Here is an 18,604-nt window from a genome sequence, read left to right as displayed (position 1 = left end):
CCCCCCCCCCCCCCCTTTAGGAGTTGCTTGCATACTCCTGATATTGCTGGCGTTTTCTTGTTGCCTTTGAATGAAACAACCCAAACTTTTTGTTGCTGTGTGTGTGGCCCCTTGTGGTCTGGCTCAGTTTACCTTTTGTTTTCTTGCTTTGTCTTTTCTTCACTACATCCCCTTCACAGATACCCATCTCTGCACAGGCCTCCCTGAGCTTTCTCAATTGGCCCCGTAAGTCCTGCTCAGACTTCAAGACCAGCCTAAGCATCACCTCCCATGAGGCCCTTGTTGACCTGAGAGACAGAATCAGCTCCTATTTCTGTGCTCCAACAGCACTTAGTTCATTCCTCTTTTGACATATTATATTCACGCACTTGTTCATTTGTTCACCCGTGGGTTCATTATTTTAGGCACCCTTTGGGTCATTATTTTTGGGGAGCGTTGACTGTGTGCCAGACCTGGATTAAATGCCAAGGACAGGAAAATGACTAAAGGCATGGACCTAAGCCTTAAAGATCTCACAACCCCCCAGGGTTGACAGCCACAGAGACGTATCATTCCTGTGCAGTGAGTGAGAGGGTTCATTTGTCCTGGGGAGCGAAGGTGCTTTCTGCAGGAACATGGCGGGAGTGGCTTGAAGTCTTGAAGGGTAATTAACCTCCTTCTGTGTCTCCCTGCTGGAAGGGTGCTCCTTGAGGGCAGGGAGGGGAGCATGTTTATTTCCTCTCTCTAGTGCCTGGCACATGGGTGGGGAGACCTGGGGTGGGGGGTTTCAATAAACCTTTTATCATATTGAATTGAAACAGATAATAAAAAGAAAACAGAAATTATTTCCCCTTCGTGATTCCGCCCTGTCCTGTTTCAGAGTGAATTTAAGGCAGCTTGCAAGGCTGTAGAAGAGCACAAATTAAGAAGCAGGGGACGAAGGAAGAAAAAGAAGAGGATTGAGGCAGGGACCTCAAAAAGCGGGTTTGGGAATGAAACCAAGCTTGCCGACCATGTAACCACCGTGCTCTGTCTGAGGGGCCTGCCAGTGGGGCTTAGTGCTCTTTGGCAGCGAGTGAGGAAGCCTAGTCGGGTGAACACGAGGTGAAAAACACGTGGTGTTTTGTTGGTTATTGAACTTTCCATTGGGACCTTTGTAAAGAGCAATCTGTGTAATGTGATGAAGGACATACTCAACTTCTTGGAGTACATTCAGTGACTAATTCATGGGATGTTTCTGGGTATGCTGATGGTATCACGTAAAAGCATAATTCAATAAAAGCAGTTTATCCGGAGCTCCTGGAATACACTTTCTCTCAGATAACTGTGGAATCACTATGGGACTGGAACAGATAGTTCTACCTGCTGTTCAGTCTGTCCCTCTTTTTTATCCAGTGTCCTAATGCTACATGCCACTGCCCTCGGTCCTAGAGGTCACACAAGCTCTGTTTCTGCTCCCAAGGAGTTTGATGATCATGTGTTGGGACTCAGAAAATACTCATGTATGATATGGGATCAGTATCTCTATGATCAGATGCATTAGAAATGGGTATTTAAAGTAAGATGGGCCAGACCAACACTCACACAAAAATGTAAACATATGATTTGTGATGGTTGAGAGGATGGAAGGGAACAACATTTGTCGCCGTGTATTGTGTTCTTGGTTACCCTAAGTTGGCAGGAAAGAGGAGTTTTTTCCTTCTGGGCACGTTGGAGCCTAAATTTTGGATTCTCTGATGGGGTGATGATGATAGTCACATGGATCCATTGGGTCTTTAGAGAGCGTTTGAATGCCACTGTACCCAGTTGAAGACCCTGAGCAGAGCTTGGTTCTCACAGTTCAGCACTTTCAAATGCCATCTTTTTCCAGTTTTCCTTGTCGATTGGCTTATGACCCAAGCAGAAGTCAGCCCTGGATTTACCTGTTGCTGCTTTCACCCAGCATGCTGTGTAATAATCCAGGGTAGACGGAGGCATGGCCAGAATGGGGGAAGCATCCTAAATCATAGAAACTGGAGAAGGCAGCCCAGGACTGTTTCTCTGTGTAGAGTGGAGAGGGCCACTCCTAATGCAACAGAATTAGGATTCCACATCAGCCAAAGGAGCCGCATCTGGGCAGGTCAGCTGCTGGGACTTGGAGTCAGTCCAGAGCCAACACATCATTAAGTTGGCCGGCAATGAGCTGTGTAACATTGAGTGAGTCTCCACCAGCTTTTGTAAGAAGGATGGTGCCTTCTTACAACAAACCCCCCACCCCATGTCTCCCCACCCATGTGCCTATAGACTTGCCACCTAGGGAACAGCACCTTGATTGCATGAGGCCCATTTGTTTGGCATTCCTTCTGGCCTGGGGCTGAGATGGACTCTTTTGCAATGCTTGTCTTAGGGTCTGACCAAATGCAGCATATGTGTTTATCTGATGTGCTGGTAGCTTTTAAAATATGAACTGTCAGGATGTCCCTGGTGGTCCAGTAGTTAAGACGCCGTGCTTCTACTCTAGGGGGCACAGGTTCGATCCCTGGTTGGGGAACTAAGATCCTACGTGCCGCACAGTGTGGCCAAAAATAAAAAATAAAAAAAGTAAAACTGGGGCTTCCCTGGTGGCACAGTGGTTAGGAATACACCTGCCAGCACAGGGTACACAGGTTCAAGCCCTGGTCTGGGAGGATCCCACATGCCGTGGAGCAACTAAGCCCATGTGCCACAACTACTGAGCCTTGGCTCTAGAGCCCGCGAGCCACGACTATGAGCCTGAGTGCCACAACTACTGAAGCCCGCGCGCCTAGAGCCCGTGCTCCGCAACAAGAGAAGCCACCACAATGAAGCTCATGCACTGCAATGAAGAGTGGGCCCCGCTCCCCGCGACTGGGGAGAGCCTGCGCGCAGCAATGAAGACAGCCAAAAATAAATAAATTTTAAAAAAGTAAAATAAAGTATGAGCTGTCTACTTTTGATTTTTAGTTTGTACTCGTTGTCATGTAAAATTCTGAGGCATCATGATAGTCTGATGGTGAATCTCACCACCTAAGAAAGTAACATTACCCGTGACTTAGTGACTAAGGAGTATTTTTTTCCTGGTATTTGTTTTCTTTGTTTAAAAGCATTAGGATTGGTGAGTCTACTTGAAATGTGTGTTCACTCTACAGACCTTTTGGAATGGAGGAGTTAGTTTGGGGGTTTTCTTTGTTATTCCTGGGAAAGGGCTTAGGAATGTTCCTTTTGAAATGCTACTTACTGCTAACTCTTGTGGCATTTTTTTCTTTTTTCCCCTCTTAGAGCATTAAAGAAGCTTCTGTTTCTGGCTTTGAAACGTGTTTCCCAAGGTTAAACAACCCACCTTCCAGGGATCCATGACTTGGGCTACCGGTCATGTCATCCAGCTTACGCTCCCCTTACAGGTGCACTGTTCTTGATAGCAAGTCTTCTCTTGGAATGGTCAGATGGCATAGATTGCCTGGACCTGAGTGTATATGGCCTTGTCTCTTTGAAGGAGCCTACTGATGGAGAGCAGTGATTAAGCTTGCCTGGTGGTGGTGAAGAGGAAAGGAAGAGACAGGAATTTCTGTTCTAATGGCTAACACATTCATTAAGGGGATGGGGAAGGTGATTCCCTCAAAGGCTGGTAATACAGAACCGCATGGCATGAAATCAGTCAGAGCCTTTCTCGAGCTGTCACCTGGGCAAGTACTTGGAGCTGATGGAGCGGAGAATTAATCAGGGAATCTCAGGAGGGTAACGCTAAGACCTCTGATGGGGTGCTCAGCATCGGGGTCTTGGTGAAGAGGTATTGGCTTGTTGATGGATCCTGTTGATATAGAAGTGATTTTCAGAAATGAGAAGGTGTAATTATCTGCTCCTTCCTGCTGAAATTAGAGGGAACCTATTGGCAATTGGAGTGTATGACACTAAGGCTCACTGGCTGATACTGACTACACAGCAGACGTTCCGACTCTCTGGAGACTGCCTTCAAAACTAGGCTGCCGATCCTCACCTGTATTTCTCAGGCCACTTGTTAGCAAGTTTGGCTAGCGTCTGAAATGGTAGGAAAATAACAGCTCTCCGCATTTACATATGCAAAAGCGATGAACCGTCATTAGTGTCTGACATTCCTCCCAAGTACCCAGGGAGGTGAGTCAGTATCATAACTGTTCATTAGGAATTCATTAGACTGTGCTTCATGGTGTCAGTTGTGGACAGAGCTGAGAATTCAGCACTGCCCACATTCTCTCCCTTTCGAATCCAGCCTCCAGCTCACTGTCTAGTGAGGATGTAGTTTGAGTCCAGTATTCCCATGGAATGTGCATTCTATCTGGAGCAATGACTATTAAGCATATGTGACTTCAGTCAACTTATTTAGGCCTCTGGACCTCATAAGGTAGGAATAATACCCAGTGAGGGCAGTGCAGTTACTAAATACGATCCTGTAGGTCAGCAGTCCCCAACCTTTTCGGCATTAGGGACTGGTTTCGTGGAAGACAGTTTTTCCACGGACCGGGGTGGGGCAGTGATGGTTTAGGCGGTAATGCGAGCGATGGGGAGCGGTGGGGAGTGGCAGATGAAGCTTTGCTCTCTCGCTGGCTGCTCACCTCCTGCTATGTGGCCCAGTTCCTAACAGGCTGTGGACTGGTACTGGTATGCGGCCCGGGGGTTGGGGACCCCTGTCCTAGAAGACCCAAACCATATTTGTCCCTTTAACACAAAGGGCTCTTGGTTGTCTGTAGTCGTGATTAATAAATAAGAAGTTGAATCAGACAGCTAACTCGTGGTTATCCAAACTGTGCTTGGCATAAGTCTGTCCTCTTACATCTTCTTGGTTTGCTGATTTCCTTTGGGGCTCTTATTATTCATTAGAACCTTGGCCAGAGTCAGGCTGAGGAATGGGAAAGGAGCTGAAACTCTGACCCTTCTCATGGAAAGCTTGGGTGATAAGTTCAGTCATGTTGTTATCAAAGAATGTTCACATCATTTGGTTGTTGGTTCATTTTTTCTTTCTTTGAATATTTATTATGCCAAGTACTGTGCTAGCACAGGGGATACCTATGGTGACTGTAGTAGTCCTTGCCGTCAAGGACATTGGGATGTGGATGGGGGGAGTGATAACAAACCAACTTAATCTAAGATCTCTTATAGGTAGTCTTTGGAAACACAGGCGATGAATGATGAAGTTGGTTTCCTTCAGTGTTAACGGTGGAAACTGAGGCACATGGCGGATACTGTGTGGTCCAGGGTTACTCGGGTAGAGGCAGAGTCCTAACTTCCAGTCCACCTCTTTTCTTGTTGCCTCACAGAGTATGAAGATATTGGCTAAGATAAGCTTTATGGATTTTTTTTTTTTAGATCCTCACGTTCAGTGACATTTCCCTAATCATGAGGGTTAGTTAAAACTAATACTTTTATTTAAGAGCTCTTAAATCACCAGTAAGTGGGTGAGATGCTTACATTACGAGAGACCCACAGGAATTAATATAAAAGGAGCAGCGATTCCTGTGTCCTGTGTCATACCCCTTGTGCATACGTCCCTTGGATAGAGTTGGTGTTAGAAGCACCTGCATTGACCATCTAACCTCCTTCTTCCCCTAGACTTTTAAATCAAAATATGTACTGGTTGAATACTATATATATGTATGTGTGTGTGTATGTATGTATATATATATATATACACACACACACACACACAAACACATATATATGTATAATGTTCATCATATAAGATGTCATTCCAATGTGCTTATGTTACCTGTCTTGAAATGTAAGTGGGTAATCCTGAAAGAATGATTCATTTAGGCAGTGTGGCTATTAGCAGGAATGTTTGGGTCACTGGTAACATTTCTTTTTGGAGTTTATTCCAGTGTGGCTGGGAAGAGTTTCAGGAAAAAAGGAGGTTTTAGAAAAGTGTTAATGATGGAAACTGAGGCACATGGGGGCTACGTGATATATAGTACATTTTCAACCAAAAACATTTTCCCTTCTCTCTTTTGTTTTAGGCATTCGTTTAGATTTAGGGTTATTCCCCTCAACGAAACTTCCCAGAAGAATATGAAAACTATTGATTGTGTGCATTATAAGTGCAGGCGTTTGTTACCAATTAAAATTTTCCATTTAGGCATCTGAAGACCTTAAGGAAGAGGATCCTTCAAACTTATTTCCCAAAGGGAGCCATTAGGGAAGCTCCTTCATTTCTTTACCATCCCATTATCAGTAGGTGTTTGAGCATCACAAGGTCCATACCACTGTCTAGAGATGACGGACTTGAAAACATCATCTCTTCATGGTTTTTCAGATGATAGAGCACCTTCATTCATTATCTCACTAAATCTTTATGGGAACTCCATGGGGTAGAGTCCCTCCACTACTTAATGATTTTTCTGCACTGGGGTTGCATTTAATTTATTATTTTCATTTTATATAAATTAAAACCTGAGCCTCTAGAGATTACCTAATTTAGTCTGGGCTGCGTGGCTAATGGGTGAGACAGGTTTGGAATCCAGATCAGTTTGAATCTTAATACCATACACCCCACCCCCGCTGCCCCCTCCACCCCCTCTGCCCCACAATACTATGTTCTTCATTTACTGAAGTGAGTGAAAGTTGGCTCCGTTGCTCAAAGGGTGTATGAGGAGGTGAGGACATCAGCTCTGCAGGCACAGATACTCTATGCGTATATCACTTGATTGGATCTTATTGTTGGTAATAAGCAGGTGCTTGTCATTGTACATTCAGAAGCCAGGTAGATCGGGTGGTAGTTAACTAATTCCACACGTTTTTAGGATGCTCCTAATGTGTGGCTGATTCTCTCAGAGCCACTAGATACAAGGATGGTTTCCAGAATGAGGTGGATTTTGAGCTGGGCTGGAAGGGAACTGAGGGATGGAATTTGGTATCCAGTACAGGGAGCTTCTCTCAGCCAGTCCTAGTCTTGTGATTGGAAACTCTGCCCATACAAGGCCTCATCTTACAATTGGGTTGTAAAACCAAGGGCCTGTAGAAGTCTGTGGATTATGTATCTGGTAGCTTCTGGGGCTGTGTCCTGGCCCTTGTCCAGAGTAGGTAATTCCATCCTGCTGAGCTCCAGTTCACCAAGTGCAAGAGCCTGGACACGGAGTTCTTCTTCCCTTTGCAATAAATGAATAAAAACATGTGAGCATTTAGAGCAGCGCCTATGCTTCCTAAGTGGATGGATCAATCGATGCTAGTTAATATTGCATTCCCCAACAGCCAAGGAGTTGTGACCCTTAGCTTTAGAGGTAACTTGAAGGGGTTGTCTGCAAGACTCTGCTGCCTGTCTTATGAGGCCATCTACCACTTGTTGAACTAACAGGAAATTTTTCCTTATGTTGAGCCATAATCTTCTTTGGAACTTCTACAAAGCAGGTCTAACACCCTCCCCGTGTGTAACACCTTCAGAAGTTGTTTGGTGTCTGAGGACATTAAGCTTGGCAGTTATGATTCAGAAAGATCTTACCAGTTTTGAGCCACTGGCCAAGGCTAAAAATAATGGAATTTAATAGAATAGATATAAATTCCTGATTTTAGCTCCTAACCCAATTGATCAAGAGTCGGGATTCAGGAACAGCACTTGGAGGGTGGGAGCTTAGAAGTTTTATGGATCCTAAGTCCACCTCTGAGTGTCATTTATTGAAGGTTGTGACAAACTGGGCTGGGCAAGAGGGATGATGTGAATTGTGTCTAGTCTGGAAACATGGTCAGGAGACTGGGGGCTGCTCTGGTCATACCTAAATGGGTGTCTTTGGGGAGATTTGCTTCCCCAAGGCATGGATAGACCTCAAGGCTGAATGATTAGAAGTTAACCAGGAGATGGGTTTTAGCCTAATAGATGGAAGAATTTCAACATGTTAGTACAAAGGAGGTGATACTGGGAAGGTAGTGGGTTCTTTGTTATTGTTATTGGTGATGTTCATGCATAGACTGACCAGTTAATGAGATGTGTCAGAGGGGACCTCAGCTATTGAATTAGGGTTGTTGTGTTTTGGTCTGGAGACTCTGAGGCTTTCAATTATATGGTAATGTTTTTTTTTTAGTCAAATAAAGTTCCCCTGGTCCCCTGGATTCCATCCCTCTACCATAGTGGTTGAGCGCTGGACACAGTTTAATCTTAAAATGTGGCTCTCTGGAGTGAAGTCTTACTGCTGTGAGCTGCCTGGAGCTGAGGAATTGGCCTGTGTTTTTGTATGTGTCTGGTTTTGTTCGTCTTGTTTTGTTTAGTTTTGGGGTAAGGTGGAGAGGGAGAAGGTGAACGGCTAGTCACCGCTCAAAGAGTTCACACATATTCTTATAATTTCTCTAATAAACCTCTTTGGAGCTAGACTCTAGGGTAGCGTGCAGTTCAGCTTGGATTTTATAAGACTCTTAGATCCCAACCAAGAAAAAAAATGTAATAATTTGAGAATTCAAAGGCCCACACTGCAGGCATTGTAGAGTTCATCTGGGGGTCAGTCACAAAACCCTTTCTTGTGGCATAATTTATATCTTTAACATTTGGCAGTTTTTAAAGTCCTGTGTCAGTGTACATGTGTTGGTAAGAAGTAGTAAATATTTTGCTGACAAGTTCTTTGAAAGATGGATCAGTGGCAGCGTTCAAAGGCAGATAACCTGAGGGTTTCCTTTATCCAGGTGCTGCCAAATCTAAAGAGCTGTCAGGATACGGAGCCAAAAGCACACGTTGGTTATACCATTTATTGTGTAATGTTCCTGTGCCTCAGACTTTCTGCACCTGGGATCTGTAGATATACACAGCGGGTGAAGGCAGGGGAAAAGGGTTCAGTTGGGAGAGAGAAGGAAAGGGCTGGCTCTCAGAGGTGCTGGCTCTCAGAGGTGACTGCCCTGGGATACAGAGCAGTGCCTGGTACCTAGTAGGGCTGCCCACATCTGCTTCCCTCCTGGCCGCCTTTGTTGTAATGTTGCATGGACTTGAGGCGGCGGAAGGGGGTGGAATGGTGGTCGCACTAAGCTCTCCCTACTCAGGCCCTGCGCCTCCCCTCTTCCAGTCAATCCCCAGGAGGAATTCTTATCCCCCTTTTGGGGAAGGCTTTGAATAAATGACCTGATGCCTTTTCAACAAAGGCATATTGATATGTTAGTGTGCAGACAGCAAGGGGTACTGGATTAGATCATTTTCACATTGGTGTTTGTGCCACTTTGACATTTGTTTGGAATGACCATAGGTTACATGCATAATTTAAGGAGAATAAATCTTTGAGAAAGATTTCTTTTGGTTCTGTAATCTTTAGTGCTACAGAAAAATAAACGAAAGCCTCCCCCACAGTTTTCCTGTGATCAGGAATTCCAAGGAGGCTACCAGATGAAGTGCCTCATGTGGGTGTGAAACATTTCTTCAGATGTGCTGGCCGCTTGCAGTTGTTGCAGGGAAGGAAGGAATTGGGGACAACTTGGTTCCAGCTTCAGGGTTACAATCTAGAAGCTGAGAGTGGCAAAGTGACCTGACTTGTACAGTGTAAAAAGCCCTGCGATAAATGCTATAGAATAGCAGGTCCAGGTCTGCTGGCATTGCTGTTTGTAGAATGAGTATTTGTGATAAAATAATGTCCCTCCTTCTGTCTGCCATTCTGCCGCCATCTTGCTTCTTGGTGATCTCAGTGACAAATTCTCGGATGGTTTGACATTTTAGAGTTATCGTGCTAATTGCCACAGTGAGGTAGATGCCTTTTGTTTTACTTTATTTTCTTTTAAACAACTTGTTCTGCTCTGGAGAGTTGATTATCATCGAGCAAAGTGCTCCTGGTAGATAGTAGGTACTTAGCAAATTTTGCATGATTCATTGTGAACTTGCAATTCAGAGTGAGTACTGTTCTCAGATGAAAATTTCCTCTCATCTGTGAAGATTATCCAGCTTCTGCCTGCTGTTTTCTTTCTGTTCCTAACGTGATACATAGGAACAAAAGACACTTGGATCTCAAAATTCCATATTCTCTCCTAGGAGTTATTCTCCAAGCAAAGCTGGTGACTGAAAAGTCTGCAGTAGAACCAGCGAGAGCAGTATGTTGATGGTTACTGTGTCCTTATACTATCTTTTGATTTCTCTCTTAGGTTTATTTTCTTGAAAAGGCTCCAGGCTTCGGCTTGGAAAATCCAACCGCCAAAATTGAGCCCAGCAGCTGGAGCGGCAGTGAGAGCCCTGCCGAAAACATGGAAAGGATGAGTGACTCTGCAGATAAGCCCATTGACAATGATGCAGAAGGGGTCTGGAGCCCCGACATTGAGCAGAGTTTTCAGGAAGCCTTGGCTATCTATCCACCATGTGGGAGGAGGAAAATCATCTTATCAGATGAAGGCAAGATGTATGGTAAGTGATTTGAAATGCTCCTTTGAAATGCTGCAACCTGCTTTTGTGGTAAGGGGTCAATGTAGCTAGCCTTCTCCTGAGATCCATTCCTTGTATTGGGTTGAATGATCTTTGTACGATTTTAGTTGGCCATCCAAGGGACTGAATCTCAACTGAAGAGGAGAGTCAGTAAAGGACCACTGGGAAATCATTCCCTGGAGTTTCTTCTTCTTCTTCATATCAAAAGCTCTCAAGGACCAGATAGGAGCAGAGGTAGTTGCAGTGGCATATGCAGACACCAAACGTGGGGACTAATTCTTCTGAATGCACGCCCCATCAAAAGGAAGTGCTGCTGCCTAGCTCCAGATAACTGACTGAAGCTCCGTAGAAATGGGGCCTTGTGCTGCCAAATCTAGCAAGGTGGATGTTTATATATGAAATGTACTCATTTTTAAAAGCCAACATTTTTTTTTTTTAAACACAACTCTGTATAGGCCATATAAAACATGCCCAGGGACTTGATCAGACCTTTGAACCACCAGTTTGCTGCGTTGTTGCCAATTTGCAGTTGAATGGCCAGACAAGGCACTGACCCCCGGGCTACTCTGACCAGTCTCCCTTTCCACATGGGGACCCCTCACAGTGCATTCAAAACTCCAAGAGCACCCAAGAGGATGAGACCAGTTGACCAGATGGCTGGGGATGCCAAAGGTGGCGGCAAGCACCCATCCACTAGTCTGGGGCTTGCACACTGGGTTTGGACCTTCCCTGCACCTGCTGTAAAGGCTTCCAGCTGCTGACCTGTACTTTCTGCCTGCTTACCTTTTGGGAAGCAGATGGCAGGTGGTTGCATATACATTCTGCTTGTCTAATTGGGCACGTTAAGTTGACAGTTTGCACTGTGGCTGAGTCTAAAGAGATGCAAACAAATAACCTAAACTCAAAGAGAACCGGCTCAGCAGCCTAGCGGAGGTTGTTAACTTATCACGGGAGTGATTTATTTCTAAATAATTTGAAAGCTTTTCCATAATAGGGTGTTGTACCTTTAATACCACACCTCCTCTATCAGGAGCCGTAGGAGGCTGCAGCTCAAACTAGCACCCACTGCTGAGGAGAAAGCAGATGGTGGTGCAGCTGCCACCAGCTGTGCCCCCCACCCTGCCCTACCCCTCTCCAATTTGGATGATGTAATGGAAACAAGGAAAATTTTGCTTTCTGCAGCATTAGAGTCTCTCTCCCTTGGCCAGTCGGGTCACACACACAGGAGAGAAAGGGAACGTAAACCTTCAGTATTTGTTTTATGTTCTCATGTGATCCTTCGTAGCCAAAGAAGCTTCTTCATGTCTGGTGAAATGGACTCAAGATGAAACATCTCAGCTGCTGTGGGTAGAAAGTTTCAGGGCCTTCCATTTTCTGTGTGCTTGTTTCTTTCCTGGGCTACCCTTCCTCAGCCTGGCTATTTGCTTTCAGGGTCTTGTTTTCATACCTAAAAATACAACTTCCCCATTTTAAAGGCAGAGAAAAGCACTTTAATCTTTGAGCCTTCTTTGAAGCTGATTTTATTAGGAGTAGTGAAGGTGGCTTCGGGCCATTCTACCTTGTACCAACACCCATTTGTTTACCCAGAGATTGTTTTAATCTAAAATACTGGCGTAGTGTTGGACATGCTGGTGGGAAGATGCCTTTCATTTCTCACTGGGAATATGGGAAAGGAGCTGTCCCTTTAGGAAGCAGGTTTTTGGGCTAGGAATAAGAACATAATTCAAAGCCGGAGTTATTCTTTTCAACTCCAGTTTTTTTCCATTGATTTTACTTTTTAGGTGGCAGCCATGGTAGATTGAACTAATTTTTTTTGTGAAAGAATTCTTGTTGGTATTTGGGGGTCAAAGGCAGCAGACTAGGAAAAAGAATTGTGAGAAGCTTTGGATTTGAGCCGTCTACCCACAGTGAACTTGAACAATCCTACCCTTGGTGTGTGTCTGAGTTTTCTCCCCTGTACAAAACGAGGGTAAAGTAGATGATATCCGTGGTCCTTGGGGCGTATATGTTGTATGATGCTGGATTTTGTGACTTGTACTTCAGTAGGAGTGATCAGTCTGTTGACAAATGTGCTGCTGGTTGTGAAGCATGTCTTTAATACTGAAAGTAATCAGATTCTGAGTGCTTCCTGGGAGCGTGTGTTCTTGACGCATAGATTCTTTTTTCCTGAAATCCACGTTGCGTTTATTGACTGTGTTGGTGACCAGCCTGATTTAAAATTGGGCAGTCATTTTGAGCGAGTAGCGTTAGGAATCACAACTGCAAGGTCATGTGTCCTGGTTAGGGGTGCGAGAGATGGATTTGCTGCAGCGGCCCTGAAGCCATCCCCATGTCTAGGCCATTGCCTTGGAGAGAAAACATTCCCTTCAACTCCCTCTCTTTGGCCAGCGTGGAGGAGCTTTGCTTGTACTGCTGCTTTGGAAGGGAAACATGGTGGTTATCAGGGCTATGGGAAATGGAGACTGGATCCCTTCAGAGAAAGTAGCCCAGGTGCCTGAGAGCTGCATGGGACCTGCCTGTAACTTTGAGGGTGAGAGAAGGTTGATTTGGGAGCCTCCATGGTGAGCCCCCAGCCCCTCGGGAATTGAGTCATGTGAGCATTGTGGGACCAGAGCTACTGTTCCTTGGCTTCCAGCCTGTTCCCCATCTTACCACACATGAATCAGGACACAAACCAGACCAGGAGTCGAGGTTTCTGAAGGTCCTAAAAGCATGCTTTTTCTCTTAAGCATTTTGGAAATGAAAACATTGAAAGCATTTTGGATTCCTGGAGTAAAATCAAAATTTAATGCCTTCTAGTGAGATACCAAGTGTTTTTGACTTGAGGGGGTTATTCCGGTATTTCTGAGCATCTGTAGAGTATTGTGATGTCACTAATCCTGAGCCTTTGGAGAAGCAAGGTCAAGTGCAGTGCTGATTTATTTTGGTAATGAAGTCTCCTCCGTGGTTGTCAGTGGGGCAAATGCAATCTTATAGAGGGGGAAAATGGAAAGCTCTCTTTACTTTGAGGTTTGGGCCATTAGAAAAGATGGCTTAATTTTCCCTATGCTACCTGGGTCGGTGGAGAGGCCGAGCCTCTATGTGGCTGGTCTCCACGTGGCCAGATTATTTCTGCTTGCGGTACCCTATGGGTAGGCAGTTGTTCTTAGGGATTATTAGAAGGAGGGTGAGACTTCTTTGACTGTTCTTAAGAGGTTGCAAGCTCACTCCCTCTCTTCTCTGTGTTTTCTTTGTCCTTTCTTTTTCGTATTTTTACATCGCTCTGTGTCTCTTTCTCTGGTAGATAGCTGTGGAGTAGATAGCAGGAGGACAAGATGGCAGAGATGTTCTTGATCAGCAGAGTTGTCTGGAATTGAATTTCACAGGAGCAGGTCACAGCTTAAAACAAGACAGAACAAAACAGTGAATCATGGGAATGTCTGGATGTGTTTTCTATTGCACTTGAAAACACTAGTCAGGCAGTGTAGTCAAATATCTCTCATAATCAAGTCAGGGACCGGAGCTAACATTCACTGGCTGCTTGCCTCAGAGACACGCAGTGTAGCGCCTTAAATTTTGAACTTTGGAATTGATATGAGGCCTGGCCCTACCTCTTCTAGACATCAGACTCCGGGCAAGTTGCTTTTCCTCTCTGTGCCTCCATTTCTTCAACTGCAAGAGAGATTTAGATAGATCTTCCTTCACAGGATTGTTATAAGAATTCAATGAACTCGTGGTTTGGGATCCCCCTACCACGCTTGAACAGTGTCTGGCATACAGCGGGAGTTAATCAGTGTCTCTGAGTGAAAATAAAGAAGTGCTCTCTGCCAATAGCTGGGTTAAAGGCTTTACACAAAACTTCCGTCTCATGCTCACAACAACATTTTGAGGTGGGTATTGTGATTCCCACCTTATAGATGAGGAAGCTGAGTCTAAAAGGGATAAAGTGGCTTGTGTATGACCAGTATAAATGGTATAGCTGGATGCTTTCAAAACCAGCTCTGTCTGACTCCCAAACCCAGACTCTTTCCACTGTGCTTTCATTCCTTCCTTGCTGGAGGTCATTATAAGTGAATTCAACAAGTCAGCATTGAGAGTACCACCTGTATGCCAGCCCCATACTAAGGGTTGTCAGGGATACAGCAGCGAGCCAGACAGACAAGTCCCTGCCCTCATGGAGCCATCACAAGTTCATTTGCAGGAAGCACTGACCTGAGGTTAGGGCTGTGTGCCAGAGCTTTCTGGGAAGTCTGAGACCCCTTTGAAGATGTTCACCTTCCACTTAGCCTTTTGAAGCCTGTTCTTGGCCACCAGTGTCCAGGGCACCTGGCCCAATGCTGGCAGGAAGAAAGCTTCTCAAATATCGCAGCGGGGAGGATCCTAGATCATAAGGCTGGCCTTGGTGGTGGCCAGAAAGATGTCTGGAAGATTCTGGTGCCCTAGGATCCTACAGGCAACTTGGGCAGAGCAATTGCTGGACAATTGATTTCTCCTTTTGTGAGCAGATATCTTCAGGGTCCTTGCTTAGGAGAGCTCCAGGGGGGCCCCCACTTTCTTACTGGGTTGCCAGGCCTACTGGTCAGCCCTAGAGAGCTGAGTTGTGAGGCATAGAAGAGTTGAGGAGGAAGGTATCGCTGGGCCAGTCCTCCCTGGCTGGTCTTCCCCAGTTGCTGACCTGAGCCCTCCCAACCAGGGGAGCACAGGAGTCGGACTTGCCTCTTTTGCTTACTTCATAGAAGTACAAGATAGAGGAGAGAGGGGGCTGCTTCAGTGAGGTGGTGGCAGAACTGACAAGGGGACATCAGAAGGAGTGCACACAAGCAGGCACAGGTGTGCGCCAGTTCATCAGTGCAGACAAAGCGGCTGACATCTGAGGTCCCCATGCTCCTCCTGCTCTGAAGAACTGGGCAAGGCAGTGCAGAGTCGTCCCTCTGGAAGACGGGGTACTTTCACGTCATTTCTATGGGGACCAGGAAGGTGGGCTACCTCTGTGGAGGCCCCAGCAGCCCTGATGTGGACATGGCTGTAGAATCTGAGCCCTGTAGGATCTCCAGGCCTTGGGAGAGTGAGCCTTGGGGCCTGACCTGAACTTGTTCTTCCCATTTCTCTGTCTGAACATCATGTGGCATCTTTGGTTTCCTCTTTCTGTCTTACCTGTGATTTGGGATATTATTTCAAATGAATGTGCTAGAAATGTGAAGGACAAAGTGCTGTGCCCTTAGAACAGGCTAGAAGCTCCGTAAGGCAGGGGCCTCACCCTGTCTCGCTGGACAGAGAAGGTATCAGTGATGTATGCTGAATATATGCATGTGTGAGTTATTATTTAAAATAAAGAGAAGTGAGTAGGTAAACCTCTGAGCCCCGAGAGGAGCTGGCTAGAAAGAAAGGGAGAAAAAAAAAAAAAAAAAAAAAAAAGAGAGAGAGAGAGAGAGAGAAAGGTGTGTTGGTATATTTAATGGTCTTCCTAGACTGAGAAGGAAGAAATACTGGTTTTTGCTCTGTGTGTTGGCAAATGTTAGTTCAAGAGGTAGGAAGGATTTCTACCCACATACGCACAGCAGCAGAACAAGGGTTAATTCTGGGATCCTCAGAACACATGAGTAATGGGGGATTTTGAAATAGTTTGGTTCCTGTGAGAATAGCAAAGCCAACGTCATCAGTGTTTGGACTGGGAAGTTTAACATAGTGGGGGTCTGACCTACAAAGGTTTATGCACAAGGTGTGAGCCCTTGTGCAATCCAGGTAAAAAATAGCTAATTAGGATGGCTCAAGAATTGGTCATAAGGGCGAAAAAAAAAATGAGAGAGAGAATGTTAAATTATTACCAAGTTGGAAACTTAATGCTTTTCAACAGCTTTCTGTGGCAATGGATGAGCGCTGGGATTCGGGAAGACATGGATTCGGGAGTCGTTCAGCGAGGGCCTGTGCTGTGCCTGGACTGTGAGGGGGGACTACAGATGTAAAATAATTAAGAAAGCTGACCTGTTTGACCACTTAACTGTGTGCTAGGCACTTTCTCATTGCTTTAGAATGCGTCGACTTGTTTATTCCTCAGAACAACCCAATGATGTAGGTTACCGTGACTATCCCTGTTCCATAGCTGAGGAAGCTGAGGCCCACCAAGGTCGAGTTACTTGCTCAAGGCCGCAGTAAATAAGTCGTAGAGTTGACGTTTGAAAGTCAGCTTGATACAACAAGCCAGTTAAGACAACTAACTACAATATTGACACGGAAGGAAGTATATTCTGTACTAGAGAGATATACGGCTCAGTGGTAGGGCAGTAGAAAGTACGATTGTTTATGATTGGGGAATGCGCAGGTCTATATTTGAAAATGCAAAAGGCTGGAAGAGTCAGAGTCTGAGAGGCAGACTTAGGTGAACTAACTTTCAATGGGAAAAGGCCACTTAGTGTTTTTTTTTTTTTGCTTTTAAACTTACTTTGGATCACAGACCCCGTTTGAGAATCTGTAGACAGTTGTGGATCTCTTCTCCAAAAAAACGCATGCTTGTGCACAGTTATAGAATTGTTGCATATAATTGTTGCAAGGGATTTCTGAAGCCTAGGTTCACATTTGCTACTGTGGGGAGAGAGAGAGAAGGGGAAGGGCATTCAGGCCTAAGGGAGCAGCATGATAAAGGCACAGAGTCCTGAAAGGACCCAGCTCTGGTGCTCTTAGAATTGAGGGTGTATCCTGGAGGGGGATGGCAGATGAACCTAGAAATGTGGGCTGGCATTGCATTGTGGAGGGCCTCGAGTGCCATGCCATGGTGCCCGGCGCTCATCCTGGGGACAGAGGGAAGCCATTGCATGTTTTCAGGAGAGGTGATGTGACTCAGCCTGGGTTTGACAAAGCCAACTCTGAAGGCATGAAGAGAAGTTAGATGACCATTGCAGTAGGCCAGTGGGAGAGGCTGAGCCTAAACTTCGGTACTGACGGTGCTGGCAGAGAAGTTTCAGAGGTCGAACCAACAGGATTGGCTGACCAGATGCGATTTGTGAAAAAGAAGATAGAGTTGAAGATGATTCCAGGGTTCTGCTTCTGGGTGGTGGGGAGGACGATGGGACTATCAAATGGATGGGGAGTGGAGACATGAGAAGCAGTTTGTAGAGAGGAGAGGAACGAGGAGTTGAATTTTGTTATGTGCCGGAGGTGTACTGGGTGGCCATCCAGATGAGGGTGATCTGTGGTGTTCAGAAATTCCTGCTTGGAGCTCAGGCAGCTTGGAGTTGCAGGGGTAGTTTGGGGGCTCATCAGCAGAGAAGGGATGAGAATGGGGGATATGCGCAGGCTCACATGTACTACTGTGGTGAAATGGGCATGGATTTTAAATGAAGTGTCTGTGTTTGTGGGAGAGTAAAAAGATTGCCTTTATAAGAAAAAGGTAGACCCATCAGTGGTTCCCAAATCTGACCATCATCAGCAGAAGCACTTGAGAAGCTTAAAACAAGAGACATAACAAAAACAGACTCAAACCAGTTGAATCAGAATCTCTGAGAGTGTGGTCTGGGAATCTGTGTTTTTAAAAGCTCCCTGAGTAATTTGGGTGATCAGCCAGGTTTGAGAGCCACTGGGCTAAGCTACAGCCTGGGTCCAAGAGGACAGGGCCACATTTTTAGAGTTGGTAAAAGAAACAAATGAGGAGGGAATGAGACTGACATTTGAAACAGTCCTTACAGACTTTGGGTACAGGAAATGAGCTACATTATTCAGTTCATGCTCCCTGTGTACAGAGAGGGAACATTACCATGGCCCAGATTTGCCATGTACAGGAAGAGCCATGAGGTAGTATCTTAAAGGGCATAAAAAGTTAAAGGAAGACTTATTTTAGGACAGGGTAGACACTTGGCCATTTGGTTAGTAGAGGAGAAAATATATGTAATTGAGGATATATATGATGGAATAGAACCAGGAAGAGACTTTAAAAGGAGTAGGGCTTCTTTTACTCTGATGCATAATGGCAGGAGAAGGGTCCAGGTGGAGGGCATAGTGATTGCTTTCTTCAGATGAGAAGTAAGGCCATGTGAGCTGAGGTGGCTTATGGGCTTTTGAAAAATAGAGCAAGCTTAGTAGAGATACTGTGGGGGAATGGGATATGGACGCACGGGGGTGAGTAAAAGAATTGCTGAGCAGTGGAAGGAGGGCCTGAGAGAAGTTGGAGAACATTACTTTCTTCTTTTAATGGAAATTTGCACATGCAATTGTAAGAAATAATATGAAGATCCTTTGTACACTTTGCCCATTTCCCCCCAGTGGTTACATTTTGTAAAACTGTAGTATAATATCATAATGAGGATATTAATGTTG

The 18,604-nt window shown here is 45.3% G+C and overlaps 1 protein-coding gene across 8 annotated transcripts in view; it reads left to right on the top strand.

Moving 5' to 3' along the window:
• The window catches only part of TEAD1 (TEA domain transcription factor 1), a 262,390-nt gene that overhangs the window by 73,203 nt on the left and 170,583 nt on the right, over positions 1-18,604 (top strand). For all 8 annotated transcript variants that reach the window (XM_024757060.1, XM_024757061.1, XM_024757059.1 and 5 more), the window contains exon 2: positions 10,045-10,300. In XM_024757060.1, coding sequence (XP_024612828.1) covers positions 10,144-10,300 — 157 coding nt within the window. In that variant the 5' untranslated portion in view covers positions 10,045-10,143. The remainder of the gene's footprint in view (positions 1-10,044; positions 10,301-18,604) is intronic.

This window comes from Neophocaena asiaeorientalis, unplaced genomic scaffold, assembly GCF_003031525.2.
Source record: "Neophocaena asiaeorientalis asiaeorientalis breed wild unplaced genomic scaffold, Neophocaena_asiaeorientalis_V1.1 scaffold504, whole genome shotgun sequence".
NCBI classification, from domain to species: Eukaryota; Metazoa; Chordata; class Mammalia; order Artiodactyla; family Phocoenidae; genus Neophocaena; species Neophocaena asiaeorientalis.
Note: the sequence above shows the minus strand (reverse complement) of the source record. Positions and strands in the feature narration are given on the sequence as shown.